This window comes from Ovis aries, chromosome 23, assembly GCF_016772045.2.
Source record: "Ovis aries strain OAR_USU_Benz2616 breed Rambouillet chromosome 23, ARS-UI_Ramb_v3.0, whole genome shotgun sequence".
NCBI classification, from domain to species: Eukaryota; Metazoa; Chordata; class Mammalia; order Artiodactyla; family Bovidae; genus Ovis; species Ovis aries.
This window is the reverse complement of record NC_056076.1, coordinates 57,025,183-57,043,483: the sequence shown is the minus strand read 5'-3', so window position 1 is coordinate 57,043,483 and position 18,301 is coordinate 57,025,183. Positions and strand designations below refer to the sequence as shown.

At 54.0% G+C, this 18,301-nt stretch overlaps 1 protein-coding gene across 1 annotated transcript in view; it reads right to left on the bottom strand.

The window, feature by feature from the left end:
* The window catches only part of ONECUT2 (one cut homeobox 2), a 58,388-nt gene extending 41,227 nt beyond the window's left edge, over positions 1-17,161 (bottom strand). The window contains exon 1 of the mRNA XM_004020671.6: positions 15,716-17,161. Within this exon, the coding sequence (XP_004020720.4) occupies positions 15,716-16,967 (1,252 nt within the window). The 5' untranslated portion in view covers positions 16,968-17,161. The remainder of the gene's footprint in view (positions 1-15,715) is intronic.
* Between the last annotated feature and the right edge of the window lie 1,140 nt (positions 17,162-18,301).

The window sequence follows — 18,301 nt, the reverse complement described above, 5'->3', positions numbered from 1 at the left end:
CCGCTCCCTGTGTGGGGAGCGTGGCGTCTTAGCCTCTGGACCACTGGGCAAGTCCCTGGCTCTTTTCTTTACAGATAAATCTAAATCAATAACAGTCTAAGAATTTACAGTGTATTACGTAACTGCCATTTAAACACAAACTTGGCCTACAGATAACTGAAATGACTTAGAAGAGGAAAATGGTCCTTCTGATTTGCTGATGTGTTTGCAGGCTCAAATATTCTCAAATGGGTAACATTTTCAGCTTTGTGTGGAAGCAGAACCACCTTTGTTATTTACAAGACATCGTGAGCACTGTTTCCTCTACATAGGAATCTATTTTTAATTATGTAAGCAAGTATTTCAAGGATCAAAATAGTAACAAAAAAGAATACTCCTTTTCAAAGAGCAGAGGCTAGAAAAGAATGCCGGATATAGGCAGACATATAAAACCAATTTTCCCCACTCCCCAACTGAGTGCCTGAAATTAGGAGAATCCATAAAAACAGGCAGGAATGCATCAAAATGACTCATTTGAAAAGAAATGACTACCGTGTGTGCTACCATGGGCCAGCACCTGTGGGACACACAGGCGAAGTGGCTTCTCCCCTCCAGAGCCATAGGGAAGGGATACAGAGAGATATAGAGAGTGCTATAAGACTCCAGCTGAGAAGCTGCTTTGTAGTTTGGAAGAGATGACTGCAACCAGAGTTGAGGAAACGGGAAAAAAAAAAACAATGGGCTGGAGTTTGTAATGAACATTTGGAGTTGGAGGACCCGAGGTGGCCAGGAAGGACAGGGAAGGTTTGGAGAGGAACAGATGAGATATAACATGCCAGGAAGGAGGAAGAGAGGGTGCGGAGACACGGATGTGTTGAAGAGGGCAGTATGTGGGCAGGGCGGCAAGAACCACCTGGTTTCAGCAGGTTACCTTGGCAGACTAGCCAACCGGTAACATGGGTCCCCAGTATAGTGCTTAGTGATCAGTATTTCACATCCCTCCCCTCGGTGGCGCTAGTCTGAAACTTTCGATAGGATTTAACCCCACTTTCAGATTCCCTTTAAAACTCATACATACCTATAGTAACTGAGCTTAGGAGGAAAATGTCATTAATGAGAACTTGATACCAATGTACCAATACTGATGTCCAAACAATGTACCAATACTGATGACTCTTTTTCAAATGCCATGTACTAACTTGGGAGGGTAAAATGGGCAGAAACAGCATCATATAAAGGCCTTCATTAATTTATTCACAGGTGTTTACTAGCTGCCTGCCATATGCTATATCCAATCTTTGGTCTCGTAGAACTTACAATCTAGGGAGGGGGAGGCCAGTGACAAGTAAGCAGGTCACAACTATCTGTGTTCTATGCGAAACGGGAAGGGTGGTCCCAGGAGATCTCAACTTAGGAGACCAGAGGAAACTTCCTAGAGCCAAGGACCTTTAAGCCACCAAGACGTGAAGTTGAGCTGAGGTTAGTTGAGTGAGGGAAGAAGTGTTCTAGGCTAAAGGAAAGGCCTGGTGTGTCTGGGGCACAGAGTGAATGGCTGAGTTGAAGGGAGATGAGACTGGGGGTGGGCAGGGGTCAGTCTATCCTGTTCAGGAATCTGGACCTTCACCAATGGGCAAAGGGAGCTAACAAAGAGTCTTAAACAGCGGCATACTGTGGTCAGATGTGGGTTCCAGAAAAACCACTCTGGCTTAAGGCTGGAAAATGGACAGGAGAAGGTAAGACTGGAGGTGAAGAGACTATCTTAGAGGTTGTTGAAATCGGTGATGCCTCCAACAATGACTGACGCTGAAGCTCCAATATTTCACCCACCTGATGTGAAGAGCTGACTTGTCGGAAAAGACCCTGATGCTGGGAAAGATTAAGGGCAAGAGGAGAAGCAGGTGGCAGAGGATGAGATGTTTAGATGGCATCACAGACTCAATGGACATGAATCTGAGCAAACTCCAGGAGATAGTGAACAGGGAAGGCTGATGTGCTGCAGCCCATGGGGTCTCAAAGACCTAACTCAGTGATGGAACCACCACCACCAGAGAGGGCAGCAGTGAGGGATGGAGGCAGATATTTAGGAGGTAAGATCAACATGGCCAGTATGGCTACCTGGGGGGAAAGGAAAGAATTTTGCGTTAACTTCCTGGTTTCTGGCTTGAGATTCTGTGTACAAGATGATGCTACTGAAACAGAGACTCATATTTGGTGATGAGGGGCAGGGGTTAAGAAAAATGAGTTTCCTTTGAGATAGACTGAGTTTGAGGACACTCAGGCAAAGATGTCCAGATGCAAAAGGAAATAGAGACCTGCAACTCAGGGAAGATATCAGGGCTGGAAAGAGACCTAGAAGTCCTCAGCGAGGAGAGAAGACAGCCTAATGGATGCAGTCTTCAGGGGTGAGTATGTTGAGTGAAAATAAAACAGCCTAGGCCTGAATGACGGGCAGAGTCCACAATGGAGACTGGGAAGGAGGAGCCGGAATTCCGAAAAGGAAAGGAAGAGAGTAGTGTTCCAGAAGTCAGGGGCAGAGCGGCCAGGAGAGCTGCACAGGCCACGGAGAGGCCAGGTGAGAACTGAGACGCAGACGCTGGGCTTAGCTGCAAAGACCTCAACAGCGACACTGCTAAGAGCGGGTTTAGTAAACAGGAGTGGCCAGAACAAGACAGCAAAGGGCTAGGACTGAAGGGCAAGTCAGAAGCACACGCTGAGTTATAGCAGCTCTTCCCAGAAGCGAAGGGAGGGAAGAGCCCGAGTCAGAACAGGGCTCAGAGGAGCGTTAAAGAAAAAGATAGGAGAGTTTGGAGCACAAGAATTTGGATGGGGGAAAAGCTAATGAGGTGGGGGGCAGGGAGGAAGGAGAGGGTGGGATGTGGGAAGACAGGCACACCTGGCCATATGCAGAGCAGGCAGCAGGGGACTCCCGCTCAGCGAGCTCACCTGGCTTTGTAACAGCCCGGAGGGGCCGGGCCGGGTGGGGAGGGAGGCGGGGCAGGTGCAGGAGGGAGGGCCACAGGTAAGCCTGTGGCTGATTCATGCTGATGTCTGGCAGAGACCAAACCAACACTGGACCGACTATCCTTCAATTAAAGGTAAATAAACAAAGCTAATGAGGAAGAGGTTCTAAGCACAGGAAGGGCTCGGGTCCTGAGAAGGCAAGAGAGGCGGGGGCCCAGAATGAGGGGAAGGAATGGATTTCCTTGTTTTCCTCTTCACTTTTTAAATTATGAAACTAGGGCAACACATTCACAGGAGACTTAGAAGAGACAGGAAGAAGTTATATATAGTTCTAATATATGTTCCAATTATTTTTTAAGTAGATAATATTAAGATTTTTAGTTGGGAGTTTCAATATCAAACTCTCAAAAACTAATAGAATCAATATACAGAGAAGCAGAAGAATACTGTAGACCCGAGAAGCACGATGAATCAGAGGAAGTGGGGTTTTTTTCCTTTTTTGGTCTTTAAAAAATTTTTTTTAATTGATTGATGATTGGTTTACAATATTGGTTTGATTTCTGTCATGCATCAACATGAATTAACCCCAGGTATACATACCACCCCTCCCTCCTGAACCTCTCACTGCCTGCCCATTCCCACCCCTCTAGGTTACTCCAGAGGCCCCATGTGAGCTCCCTGAGTCACACAGCAAATTCCCCCTGGCTGTCTGTTTACACACGCCGGTGCACACGCATCCACGCTGCTCTCGCCATGCGTCTCCCCCTCGCCCTCCTCCTCTGTGTCCATAAGCCTCTTCTCTATGTCTGTGTCTCCACGGCTGCTGTGTAAATACACCCATCAGTGCCATCCTTCCAGACTCCATACACAGGTGCTAATATACGCTATTTATTTTTCTCTGACTCACTTCAGCCTGTCTAATAGGCTCTAGGTTCATCCACCTCATTACAACGGACTCAGATGCGTTCCTTTTTATGGCTCAGTAGTGAGGAATTGGCTTTCAAAAGGAAGAATGTCTCTTCCTTTTCAGAAGAATGGAAATAAGGGATCAGAAGGGTTAAACATCAAGAGTGGACTAAAGAATTCACTTTCATGCCTTGAACATGAGCTGATATAAATTCTGATATATGTTAGGAGGCATCTGAATCCAAGATTTTTAAAAAAAATTCCTTTAGATTTGTATATCTATCACTCTTTCAGAAAGGCAAAAAGTTCTTTTACTTTTTTAAAAAGTATTTGGAGTCAAAGAAGACTACAGGAGAGGTCCTGTTTACACCATAGTCTTATCAAAATAGAATATCTTTTAAAAACCACATTGAGTTCACTAGAAAGGAAATGCATTTAGTATAAGCCCTGGTGGAGTGGACAGACTGATTTTAATAAGATGCAGTGATGCATATAAAACAGACTAAGAAAAATGACCTTCCTGACTGTCAAATCCAAGTTTTACTGGAAAAGGTTTTGATAGTGTAACCCAACAACTACTAGGAAACGCATGTCTGCAAATTTGAAGACCATATGACCTGAAGAAACTGCTTTAATCAGTGTTTATCAAGGAGATTTAAAACCAGCTCTTAGATCTAATTCAAATGTGTTCCTGCCCATTTACAGAGCAAAATCTCAGACACAGAAAATGATTTTTTTCCCAACACTGAGAGTGAATGCTCTACCAGGTTTGTTTTGCTTGGGGTGGATTTTCTTCCTTTCATCCAAGTCACTTGGAATTTAAAGATGAATTGTCACAGGGAAGAAAATCTCATTTATCATACCCCTGACTTTCTTTTAAAGGGGATACACTTGTCTGTTCCTATGCTCCACCTCCCCGAGAACCACTTTAGCAATAAATTAGGCTTGAACTAAAGTTTCCTGATATGGGGCAAAAGTTTTACATTTTCATTAGCTTTGGGAAGTCAAGGGCCATTTTACTAGAAATCTAAAGAGACAGGGTCGTGCCTAATCACAGACCAAAAGGACCCACCTGCCTCCTTTCTCTGGACTAAAAGATGCAAATAAAGCAGAGCAACTGACTGAAAACGGCTGGAGGCAGGGGCCAGTGCCTAATGCCAGCTCTCACTGTGGCCAGGGCCATGAGGAAGAGACACCACCCCCAGCCCACGAAGTGGTGGAGAGGTCCCTCTTAAATACTGCCCCATCGAGGAATAATCTCAAGAACTCCAACCTGCCTCACTAGAGGCAGCCTGGCAACATGACTGCTGACATGATGTGAGAATCTTGGTTAATACAATGATGACTGTGTTTGCAAAAATCACGTGGTAGGGGAAGTCCATTTTTGTCCATTTGTATATGGGGCAACCAGACCACAAGCCTTGAAAGGCAACTCTAAATCTGAAATACCATGTTGAAAATAGCAGTCAGTGCCTGCAGAAGCCAGTTCAATTTTCCCCTTCCCGACCCCACCCCCGCGCCCCCCCCAACACACAGAGGTAACGCTCTTCCTCTCCGAAAGGAAGGGGACCTTCAGCATCTTTGATCATCAGGCCATCACCTCTCTCCCTTCATTACTGCTGACCTCACACAGAGAACCGAAGCCTCGGGCGAGAGAGGACAATCGGAGGCCTTGTTCAGACTCGGGCTCCCAGATCAGAGAGCTGGAGCTGCTGATCAGAGAGGGCCCCACCCGGACCTAACCCTGCAGAGGACCCGTGCCCCTTCTCTGGGCTGAGATGTAAGTTTGCTCTGCTCAGCGTGGGCGCACGCTGGCTCTTGGGGCGCTCTGCGGCGCTGTTCGTGGTGCTGAAGTCTGAGCCTGGGGCGTACAGGCGGCAACCCACCCACCGGCGCTCTGCTGTCAGGGGTGGCGGGCCCGGATCAAGGGGAGGTGAGCCTGGAAACAGCTGCTGCCCACAGAGCCTCAGCCAGCACCCCAGTCTGGTTCCAGGTGTAGCTCGGTGGCTTACTTCTTTGCAACTGCAAAATGGCTGGTTCACTTCTTCTCTTCCCAGGAGACTTCCCAGAGCCCACCTCTGGCTCACTGACCTGGCATGTCTTTCCTGATGCCCCCTCTGCACACACTGATTCTCTCTCACCCACCTCTCCCTGGTACAATATTTTGCCTTTGCAGAGCACCTTATAGTTGGCACAGTGCTCACTGGCACCATCAACTAACTGAGCCATTTCTCTGACACACATAACATTCCTCTTCTCTCCCAGATATATATATATATATATATATATATATATATATATATATTTTATTTTTGCTTTCTCTGCCCCTCTTCTCCTCCCAAGCACTATCCAACTAAGCAGGAGACTATTACTTAAATGTGCAGGGTGGGCGAATCACTTTACCCATCACAGCAAAACTGCCGATTTCTCCTTAGCAACCTATTAGAACAGGCAGAGGTTAGAGTTCCAAGGGACCAGGAGAAAGCCCCCTAAGAAATTCCTAGGAAAATATGGGTAGTGGTCGGGAGGGTGGAGAATGGAGACACAGACACTAGGAACAAAGTGAAGGACAGAGCGTGGTCCTTAGGGGCGCAAGGCTTACTGCAGTTAGGAGACTCCCGGCAGGTGGCGCTCTAGCTCAAGGTGCTCTTGGTAGAAGCCTTGACTGTGCTCCCGGCTCCACCTCAAACCTTTCTGCTAAACCACCCCCTCCTCCGCCCAGGTTTGGAGCTCTGTCTTCTTGATCCAAGCACTTATCCAGACTACATTCCTGCTAAAAAGCACCGTTTGCACAATTCTATTTACTGTAACACACAATGAGGAAGGGAACATAAATACGAGAGACAAGGTCAGCGGGAGGATTTTTTTTCCCTTCCGTGTGTGTTTCATGGGTCTCAGATCAAAACTGTGTAATCATCAGTAACATGATTCAGCAATTGGGAAATGCAAACAAGTTGTGCAAGTGCTTGTTCTGGTCAGGGCCCTGGAGGGGCCCACAGGGCTGGACCGAGCTTGCAGAGGGCCATGCCAGCAAGGACACGTCCTCCCTCCCAGCAGGGCAGAGCTGGCTGTGCCTACAGCCTGACTGGCGTGACCTTTGGCTTTTGCGACACACACGCGGCTGGGCCGGGGTTAATGGCACTTTGCAGGGAGCTCCAATTGAGTAAACAAAAAATGCCTTGCCCTGTTCTAATGGAGCGCATTATTCTGAGGCCTGAGCCTTCATCCAGGCCGCTGCAGCTGCTCTGCAGGTCAGTGCTACCAATAAAGCAATTAGCCAATGAGAAAACTCTTCTTCCCTAAGGGGGACTTGGGGTAGGGGGCGGGGTTTGTTGCCGTTGCTGTGCTTTTGCTTTGGGTTTTTAAACAAGCAATCCAAGTTGATCTGAGCCTCTTACATCAGACTCCAGGATGAAGACAGTGAAACTGTGTGTTTGCTGAGTGTGATATTTTAAGGAACTGGTCCCTTGTTCAACACAGGCTGGAGAGCTCACAGCTTCCTGTTCAATTAACCTGAACCATAGCTGAACTCTGCCCTTTGAACTCACTCAGCAGATAAATACATTAGCTCACCTAAGGAATCATTAATATTTTTCAATCACATAAAACAAACATGAATGTCTGAACTCAACCCAAGAGAGAGCCAATTATGTACACCGCATGGAACATGTTGAGAAAAAAAAATTACAAATGGATGTTGTTTACAGAACAAAAAGGGTCAAGGAAGAAATAAAACAGATCATGCCCACAGTTCTGGAAACAAAGGGGACTTTCATTTTCATCTCTGTAAACATGAGGGGTACCAAGCAATACTTAGCAATTCCTGTTCCATCTACACTGCTCTAGAAGAAAAAGTGGTTCCTTACTCCTGGTCTGGTTTCTACCCTCTTCCATCAAAAGACACAACTTCAACCCCTCTCTTCGAAAGTGACTTCAGTGCTCATGCTCAGATACGGAGTCCAAAACATTGCATATCTGGGGACAAATTTTATTCCCAATCTGCTACAAATGAACCAAAAGAATTTCTGTGAAAGATTTACTGCCTTTAAGGGAACCAGTTTTAATGAAGCAAGCTAGCTGCTTGATTGAAATAATTTCACAGTAGAAAGTGATGTTCCTGTGATGTTAGTCTAGCACCTAAACAGATTTTGTTTTAAGAGGGAGAGAGGAGGGGAGGGAAGGGAAGGGAAGGGAGAGGAGACGTGTTAAACCCATCTATTTTGTTCTTATCCCTGCGTGTCATCTCAGAAGGATGAGTAAAGCATCCCCAACCGAGACATTATGCCTTTCAGTATGATTCAGTTTCACTTCCCACAATTCTGCCTCCTGACTCCTCTCCTCCCACCCCCTTTCCATTTCTGTTTGGCTTGGAGTGTGGGCTTAATGCCCAGCTAGCCTAGATGAGGACACTTAAAGGAATATCACAAGCGAGAAGGGTAAATCTATTGAACGAGGGTCTTTAACTATGTGGTTTCCTTAAAGGGAAAGGTTGGATCAATAGGATCAATATGAAAGGTTTCCCTGGCCCTGCATAAAAGGGTAAGGGCTTCTCTTTTCACTGGTTTAACTTTACTCTCTGACAAATGCAAATCAATGGATCTGTGTTTACAACAGATTCCCTAACAGACCCAACTTGGGTACAGCCCAGAGCTTCGCTCTGGGGGGTGGGGCATCCAGGCTTGTTCTGGGGGATGCTCCAAGCCCTGGGGGCGGGGTGGGCTTGCTGCCCACTGGGATCCTTCGGCTACTGCCCATGGTCTCTCCAAAGAAAACAGACAGAAACGGAGCAATGGAGCGATTCTTCCAAAGGTGCCTCAATGCAAACACAAAGCCCAAATTCCTAGGAGTCGGTCAACCTACTTACTGGTCAAACCAACACAGATCTGGCAGGTTGACTACACAGAAGAAGCTGGAGTGGGATACTTACAACTGGAGCAGCCCATATGTTTCAGTTTTTAGATGTTCCTTCCATCCTTTCTCAGGTGGTAACTGGCTCTCTTAGCTATTACGAGGCAAACCACCGAAAAACTGTGGGTTCTCTTCCCCCTCAATTTTACCTTTCCCTTTAAAAATGGGATGCTTTCCGGAGACGACATGACTTCAAGTCAATGCCGGTTACAGAGAAATTATTTTTCTTCCTGCAGGAGAAAGTATATGTATATTTGATTATGCGAGCCAAAGTCCAATGCTGATTAAATTACATTGGAGGTGTGCTTCCAACCCAAACAAAGTCTGCTTTCTACAGAAGAGTAATGGATCTTCAGATGGCGAGAGGGGCACCAAGGCGGAACACAGCGCCTCCCCTCCCTCTGGGACAGTTTGCATGGGACGGCTTTCCTAACAAATGTCCACAGCTCGGAGGAATCCTCCCCCCACAGAGACTAGCCCTGTCTGCACGGCCCGTGCCTGGCCCATCCGCACCCTGCTGTGCATCGGATGGGCTCAGCCCCTGCCCCTCCTCCCCTGCCCCACAAAAACCTGCATCCATTTCTCAGAGTCTTAGCCTGGAGACCTGGGGATCATACAGCTTTCCCCAAAGGCACTGATGTGCATTAGGGGGATGGACGGGGTGCTGGGGGGCCCCCAGCCCACGTGTACAGGCTTTGTTCCTGACAGCATGAAGATCCTTCTTGGACTCCCTCATAACGGCTTCCCTCCACCAGGAAAAGCAATTTTCCCAGGTCAGGAAAAGCTGGGGCCTCCAAGCGGGCCGGGGGTGAGGACAGTCCAGGGTCTGTAGATGAAGGTTCAGGCTCCGGGCTCCTCACCATTCACCCTTCTCCCCAGGGCCCTTTATCCAGACGGTAATCACTATTTATTCCCTCCTCAGTTCCCTTCCTCTGGCAGGAACCCAGAAACGGAATCTCTCTGCTTCTCCTCTGAGGTTTCCATTCCTCCAGGGACACCCGACACGACGCCACTTCTCCTCCAGACAGTTTTTGCCAACACCAGCCGCTGCAACAGTGAGAACCCTGCACCCCCCTTTCCCTGATCTTTCCTTAGAAAAGCAGGTTCTAAAGCCCAGAAAACTAAGGCTCGCCCTAAAGTGAGGTTGTGGAATGGAGGCAGCGGCAGAGGCAGCCTCGTTTTCGCCTCCGGGTTTCCGGCCTGGAGCTCCAGGAGGTAAACCCTGCAGGGTCCTCTGTGACCTCTGGGCAGACCCAGAGAGAAGTGGGCCCACTTGCCTCCTGGAGACACGGAGCACCTGGGGGGCTCAGTGTCCCTTCGCTCCACCCTCACCTTTCCCCAGGAATCCAGCCCTGTTTGAGGATTCTAGGAGGGGATTGAAGATTCTAGGATGGGGGTGACAGAGAGATGAAGAGTTCACCCTCCAAAAGCCTGCTCACCTCGCCCTAACGGAGCGCCCTTCCCCTGGGGCTTGTGGGGAGGGGCCAGCTGCCCGCCTCACCAGGCGGAAACCACGAGCCCTTTTTGCTTTCTGTCCCCAGTCACCTGAGGTGGTTCACGTCCATTTTCAGAAGAGGGGCTAGGCGTCAAGGAACCCTTTGAAAGCCCCCTTCTTTAAGGAAACCCACTGGTGGGAAGATGGCCCCGACTCTGGGGAGAACAGAAATAACTGCCTCCCCTTGGCCACCCCTCAAGGCAGAAAAACGCCAGATTTGTTTCTGTCCTCTCTCCTTTCCTTGCTCCTTCTTCTCATCTCCTTCTTGGAGGAATAAGGGAAACAGTCCTTTCTTCCAGGTTGAAACCTTCTCTTGAAGGAAAAGCTTTCATTTTTCTCAAATTGGAGAACTTACAATTAAAAAAAAAAATCTGTGCGCTTTAGTTCTGATCTCACCTGCACCACTGCCTCAGCTTTCCCTTTCCTTCATCCACCTTGGTGTTCCTTCTGGAAGAGTCAACCACTGGGCCAAGAAGGGAAAGACTGGCAGAGTGGACGGGCTGTCCCCGAGGAACAGCTTTGAAGTTCTTCGTTTTTCCCCATCAAGGCAGATGTCTCAGAGAAAACTTTCCTACCAGGAGGCCAGGCCTGAGTCCGGGGTCCCAGAAGGGAAGATCGCTCCAGTTTCCGGGAGACTGACCATCCTACCCCCGGTGGGATAAGAAACGAGATTCTTCCCTCGTTGACTCAGCTAGCCCAGAGCAGACCATACTGAGGAGCGACGCCTAGGCCGCTGTCACTGCGGCCTCGCTTAATTGTCCAACTAATGCATCGGTGGGAAAGTCTGCGAGTGGGAACGTTTCACTCGAACGTTCTTCCTTAAGGACACAAATCTGGATGGGGATGGATCCGCGGATCAGGAAGCTGCGAGGTTCGCAGGCAGCTTTAGAGACCTCGTTTCTAACGTTCAGCTCGGTGTACCTGTGTAACGAGGAGTGACCAGATTTCCCGGGTAGTTTCGACGGAGGAGAGAAGTTGCCCTGGGCCCTGATGGATCTGACGCGGGCGGCGGAGGCGAAGGCCTTCGAAGAGCCGAAGGACGGAGAGGCCTCGCGTCCCGTGCGACCCCTTCGGGGACACCTGCCGCCCGGGGAGCGCGGGGACGGGGCCATAGGCCGGCAGCCGGGCGACAGACGAGACCGGGAGTAGGAAGCGCGGGCTGGGGCGGCCGCCAGACCCGAGAGCCCTCCTGGAGCTGGGGAGGCGGCGTGGCGGGAGCGCCGGGGAGCTGGGCCGCTGGCGTGCGCTCTGCTGGGAAGAGGGCGCCCGTCGGGTTTACTGGAAACGCGCCGGATCGGATTCCGGATCAATGAAATCTGGGTCCACACGTTTACGTTCCCGTTGCCAGCATTAATGCTCTTTTAATCTTCTAAACATTATCAGCATCGATCTCCCTCCATATACACATTTGTTTGAGAAAAGTGACATACCCGCGCGGCGCAAAGCCTGGAAGGAAAATAAAGGCGCCGCCTCTGGCATCCAGGGCGCGCGGCTGCGCGCGCGGGTTCACTGCCCTCCGCCGCTCCCGCCCACCCCAAAGCAAATTAGGAAGGTGTTCTCGAGGCCACTGGGGACTTGACCAAGATAGGATGGAGGCGAGCTTTCCAATTATTCACCCGACCAGCCGGCATAAGAGAACGGGTACGTGCCGTACCGACAAGGGCGGCAAAACCGTCAGGAAAAACAGGCGAGGGAGAGGGAAGGTCTCTGCGAATGGGTCCCTGTCCCCACCCCGAGGCTCACCCCTAGGCTCAGCGTGGCTTCAGGATGATCCCTGGGCCGGCCCACTGGCCCGGCCGCTCCACCGCGGGAGACATCCTGGTGGGCTGGGTGAGGGCTCTCCCCCGCCAGAACAGAGTTGGCTCCAGAACGGCCGCCTAGAGCCGGCCAGGCGCCTGTCCGCCGTGGGGACGGGAGACAGGTTCCCTGCCGGCCGTCTGGGGAGTCCAGCTCACAGGAGGCCAACCGGCCGCGAGGGTCGTCTGGGGGCTCTGCTCTGTCTTCCAGCTGTTGGAGGAAACCAACTCCCGCCATGGGGACCTCGATTTTCCTCCACGAGATGCCCCTCCACTGTCTTGCCTGTGTTCTCTCCATCTCTCCTGGTTCCTGTCTGTGCTTGGTTCAGAGCCCTCTCGGGCTCAAAGCCAGAGAGAGTTTGTGCTGGAAGCCATTGGGGAGTTGGTCCCCCCCTTCTTAAAGTCTCTTCTCGGATTAATAAAAACTGTCCAGAGGGAGTCAACCCTGGACACCGCCAAGGAGGCCCAACCTGGTGTGGTCCCAGACAGTTTCCGCTGTGGCCACCCTTTATGAAAGGAGTCCTGCCTGCACTTGGAACCCCTTTCTCTGAAATCTAACCTGCGATTCCCCGACGTCTTCTCCCTTCCCCTTTAAAATACTACCTGGGGCTGTGGATCCAGTACCCCAGCGGTGGGAAAGGAGGAGAGCCAGGCCCCCTTCTGCTGTGATGGGGTGCAGCCCACCTCCGGGAGAGGGGGCCAGCGCTGGCCAAAACCAGACATCTTAATTCTTAATTCAGGGTTCCCTCAAACCCCTGTCTGCTTAGGCCTCTGGCAAGACCCAAAGTGAGAACGAGAAAGGGAAATTAAGAACAGACAGAGAAGTTAAGAGGACATAGAGAAATTAAGGTGAGACTGAGAGAGACCTGGTCTTGGTGAGATGGGGGCCAGGCGCTCTCTGCCAGGTTCCAGCACGGGGGTCTGGCAGAGTTGCCCTGTGGAGTCACCGGGTTTGCTGAAAGCCCCCCGGAACCCTCTGCCGCCCTGTGAGTCCGCTGCAAGAGTGGGATCGATACTCCTGGAGGAGAAGGCCTCGGAGTTTCTTCTCCATTTGCTCCCCTTCGCTAGCGCTCCTAAGCACATAATACCTACTTACCAGGCCCAGCTTCTGCATCAGTGTCTGGAGAGACTGATCTACTGACCCCAAGCTGAAAAGACTCCTGTGTAATAATAACCACTCGACACACTTGTAGTTGCTGATAAAATGGCCAGATAAAAAGGCTAAAGCTCCTGTCTCTTTTCAACTTGGGGTAATAAAACAGACACGCATTTGAATGCTAGAGCAAAGTGGGGTCCCTGGCAGGAGATTTCCACTTGCCAAGGAGGCTCTCGGTCTCCCACTGAGGGGGCTTTATGGCTCCTGCTCAGAAAAGCCCCCAGGACTGGCCCCAGGACTCTCCCGGGGTCGGTGATGGGACTGCAGTCTCCCACGGATGCCACACTCTCCCTAACCCCCTCGACGCTATTGCAAAAAGGCTTGAGACCGGCTGACCAGCAAAGTGTTTCTTTCCACCTCACTTTCAGACAAATGTGGGCAGAAGGCTTGCTTTAAAAAAAAAAAAAAAAAAAAAGCTCTGTCCTTTGCGGGACAGGCATGAGGGGGCGGCAGTGCTCTGAGATGAGCCGGAGTAGATCGCTGTCACCCCGTCTTCACCCTACCCTGGCCTCCCTTCCCCGAGACCGACCCCCAAGTTTCTTCCGCTGCCTGTGCTCAGGAAGCCCGTCCTCGCTAGAACTCTCGGAGAGGGACTGAGGGCGTGCTCGGGGGCCTAAGACAAAGAGGGACCACACAGTTTGGAATTCAGTAGGTTTCCAGTCCATTTTTCACTGATACTATTTCCTGCTTAATTTTTTCAAGGGACCAAGAGCAATCAGAGAAAATGGTAGGAGAGGATGAAGAGTAAGCTAGGGGAAAGATAAAGAAGGTTTCAAGATCCATGCAGAACTATTTGGAGTTCACCGACTTGGGGAAGCTCTGGGGGTGGCGGACCTAGTTTTCATGACCTTTTCGGATCGACACTGCGGGTGGTTACGGACTAGAGACTGGAATCCAACAAGCGAAGGCGGACGGCGGCTGTCAGAGTGGAAACGCCCCCTCCCCACCGCCTGTCACATCCCCCAACCCTGTCCAGCGTCGGTACAGTGCACCCCATAAACCAGACTCATTGGTGCGAGGAAAGCCCCAGGGAGCCGGAGAGGAAGCTTGCGCTCTAGCTCCGGAAGCCCGTTTTATGCGGCTCGGAACTTCGGGCTTCCCGCTCCCCTATGTAAATCACCGCCACCGCGAATTGTTCCCCAGACAATCTGACTATCGGGAGAGGTGGCTCAGTCCAAAAGAAGCCGCCCAATCCCGGCCTGCAGTTGGGGGCCGTGCGTCCTCCCCGGCGGGGCGCCTGGACACTTCGCCCCTCCTGGCCCGTGGCAGGGTCCCCGGGGGCGCCGCGCACCCGCCACGCACACCGCGCCGGGGCACAAAAGCGCGCACCCGGGTGCCAGCCGCAGCCCGGGCTGCGCCTTTCTCTCGGCTCCCGCCGCCCACACGGGAGGTTTCTGCTCTCCTAGAACAATAGAGGGCTGTACCTCGCGGCTCGGCCGCTAGAGGAGGCACAGAGAGCCCAAGCCGGCCCCAGAACAATGTAACCGGCGCGTCCACCCGTCCCCTCCCGCCGGCCGCCGGCCCTCCCCGTCGCCGAGCCCAGCGCTCCATCCGCGTCCGCTTAATGCAAAGGTGGAGCCGGGAGCCCAGCGCCCAAGAGGCGTTAACTAACCTGCATCTTAATTTCTCAGCACCCTCTTTCCGCGAGCTCCCAGCCTCGTCCCCACGGTCCAGCCACACCTCGGCACATCGCGGCCAACGCTGGGAGCCGGGCAAAGGGCGGCCGGCCAGTAAGGCAGGACGCTTCCCGCTCCGAGTTTCCCCTCTCCTGTCCTCCCAGAGCGGTGAATGTGGCAGTCCCAACCTCACTGTGGGCAGGGACACGGGCGCTGGCCCCAGCCCGCTCTTTCCATCACAAAGTCCCCGCGCCGAGGTCAAGGCCGGAGACCGGCTCCGGAAGCGCGGTTGTATCCCGGCCACCCCCCCCCCAACCCCCCGGTTCTCCGCTTGGGCAAGGCTGTGCTTCCTGTCAGTGACCGAATAAGTTTGCCCAACACGGTGGGGAGAAAGACAGCAGAGAGAGCTCTTCCTCCTCTAAAGCCCACTACCTCTCGCCACCAATTGCCTCTATATAGGGAGACCAGGCAGCTGGCAGAAGTACAATGTATTGTCTGAACAAGAGTTCAAGTGCACAGGGTTCTGAATAAAGGCAACCCCGCCGTCCCCGGGAGTCTGGGAAAGAGAGGGCTCCTAGTGGACACCGCACACACTCTTCGCGCCTCCCACAACTGGGGAAGGTCCGAAAGAGAGGGCAGAGTTGTTGGCACGGTGAGCAGAGTGTGAACAAAACAGGGACGGGGGTCGCTCAAGAAGCTCGGGAGACAGGGAAGTGAGAAGAGAGAGAGTAAGGGAGAACAGAGAAAAGAGGAGGGCAAGGAAACGGAGACGGAATGAAGTAGAGAACAAATGGCAAGCGTGGAGGGAGAGGGGCAGGGGACCGGAGGGGAGGCTCAGTGCCCGCACCCGGGACCAGAGCCGCCGGCAGCCCGACTCCAGACGGCCCTCTGCGCTTACCTGCCAGGCGTAAGGCGGACATGCGCTGGAACTCGGGCTCCTGCAGCCACTTCCACATCCTGCGGAAGGTCTCCCTGCCAGATTTGAGTTTACTCCACGGTTTGGGGTTCCGGAGCAGGTCGGAGAGAGTCCCCTGAGACCGGCACAACACCCTCTGCGCGAAGATCGCCTGTGGGATGCTGTAGCGCTTCAGCTCGGCGGTGATGCGCTGGGCCACCTCTTTGGTGTTGATTTCCTCCAGCTGGCCGGAGGTGGCCACCTGCGACCCCGAAGACGACGAGGGTGGCCTCTCGCGACTGGGCGCCAGCACCGGCCCGTGGGACTGAGCGTGGCCCGGGTGGTGCAGGCCGTTGAGGTGCGACATCATGGCCGCGGGCGGGGTGCCCAGGCCGCGGGACAGGTGCTGGTCGCCGCGGGTCAGCATGGCAGTGTGGTGCGCGTCGAAGTTGGGGCTGAGCATCTTGTCGGGGCCTGGGGGCCCATAGTTGGGCAGGCTCTGCTGCGCGTTGTGGAGGCCGCCCAGCCCGTTGCCCAGCGGGGTGGCGGCCAGCGGGGACAGGCTCTGGCCCATGCCCGGCATCTCCTTGTAGGGGCTGTAGAGGTTGTTCATGGTCGGGAGCCCGCGCTCGTCGCGCAGGAGCGTGAAGCTGCCGCTGACGTTGCCCGAGAGGCGCTGCTGGTGGTGGTGGTGGTGGTGGTGGTGCGGGTGGTGGTGGTGCGGGTGGTGGAACTTGTCCGACACGGTGGAGATGGGCGGCAGCGGCTGCAGCGGCGTCAGCGTGGTGTAGGTGTTGCTCATGCCCATGCCGGGCGGGGACGAGTCGCAGGACATGCTCATGGCGTGGTGGAGCGGGATGGACAGCTCGGGCCGGTAGTCGCCGCCGTCCAGGATCGAGGCCATGCTAGTGACCATGGCCGAGCGCGACGCCGCCGCGGCCGCGGCCGCGGCCGCCGTGCCCAGCTCCTGGTGCGCCGCTGGCGGCGGCGGCGGCGGGGGCGGCGGCGGAGGGCCCCGCAGCGAGCCGGCGGCGCCGCGGCCCGCGTGGTGGGGGCTGGGGCTGGCCAGCAGCTCCGGCTCATGGCCCGGGCCTCCGCCGCCGCCCCCGCCGCCCCCGCCGCCGCCGCCCCCGCCACTGCCGCCGCCGGCCGGCCCGTGCAAAGTGCCCAGACTTTCCATTGTCAGCTCTGGGTTCATGGCGCAGCCTTCTAGGTCTTTGGTGAGGCATCGATAGGCGGTGTAGGCAGCCTTCATTCAGTCCATCGGGGCCCGGGAGCGGCGGCGGCGGCGGCGGGAGCGGCCGGCGGGCTGGCGAGGCGCGCGTGGCGGAGCTCAGCTGCGGGCGGCGACGGAGGGCTCGGGAGAGCGTGTGTGTGTGTGTGTGTGTGTGTGTGTGAGTGCGCAGGGGAGCGCGCGTGCGGGTGTGCGCCCCGGGCTGCGGGCGGGCGCGCCCGGGGCGGGGGCGGGCGGGGCGCGCGTGCGGGAGGCGAGCGGGCGCGGGAGGGTCACCGGGCCCCGCCGCGCTGCCTCGCCATGTCCGAGCCCGCTCCGGCGCCGCCGTCCTCCGTCTGCGCGAGCGGGAGCTGTCCAGAAGGGCTCTGCCGCTCGCCGGGGCGGCCAACCTAACCCGCCCGGGCCCGGGGCGGGGCAGTGTCCGATGGGCGTCCCGGGCAGCCACTCGGCGGCCGCGGCTTCCCCCGGGGGGACGGGCCTCCTGCGCGTCTCGACCAATGGCTGCGGAGGGGGCGGGGCCGCGCGGTTCAGGTTTGGCTGACGGCTCTGTGCCTCTTTTTTTTTCCTCCTTGGCCGCTGGAACCAAACGTCAAGGGGAGGGACGGAAGGGAGGGGAGGGTGGTGCGGAGAGAGAGGCGAGAGTGCGGGCGAGGGGGAGAAATCACGGTGGAGATGCCGCTCTGTGTCTCTTCCGAGCTGCCATGACCCGGTCTAAAGGGCTTTGCTTCACGCCAAAGCTTTTCTCGCGGCCAGTAAGCCATCTGCGTACGGCTGTTAAACGCAAACTCACATCTAACAAGCCACTACCCGAGGGTCACTAGCTGGGAGCCAGTAATGCAGCTTTTTAAAAAACGCAGTTGCCAATGTATTGTAATGCACGGTAAATCCCCGAGACTGGGGAGTGCATAGTCTACGGGGCGAAGGGAACAACCGGCGCCCTTTCCGCCCCGGAGCGGGCCGCTGTGATGCATGCAAAGTTAACACGATCACATCATTTAATTACCCGGCGAGCCCATAAATCTCTTAGTTATGAGCCTTCAGAAGGGCCCTGCTAGATTGCAAAACAAAACTGGAACACCAGGAGCTGCGGTTTCAAGGTGACCATATGCTGGCTGCGGGAGCGAGTTGGAAAGGAGTGGGTAGGGAGGTGGGGTGGAGAGGCTGGGGCTGGGGGCCGTGTACAGTAGGCTTGTTGCCGGTGCCTTTAGCGAGCAAACTTCGGGGTGCAGGGAGTGTGTAAACCGTCCGGGAGATTACCGATCTTTACACACACACACACACGTCCCTCAAATCCTAGGAGAGGGACGCCCGGGGTTACGGCTGTGGGTAGAAGACCTGGAGCCCAGATCTGCATA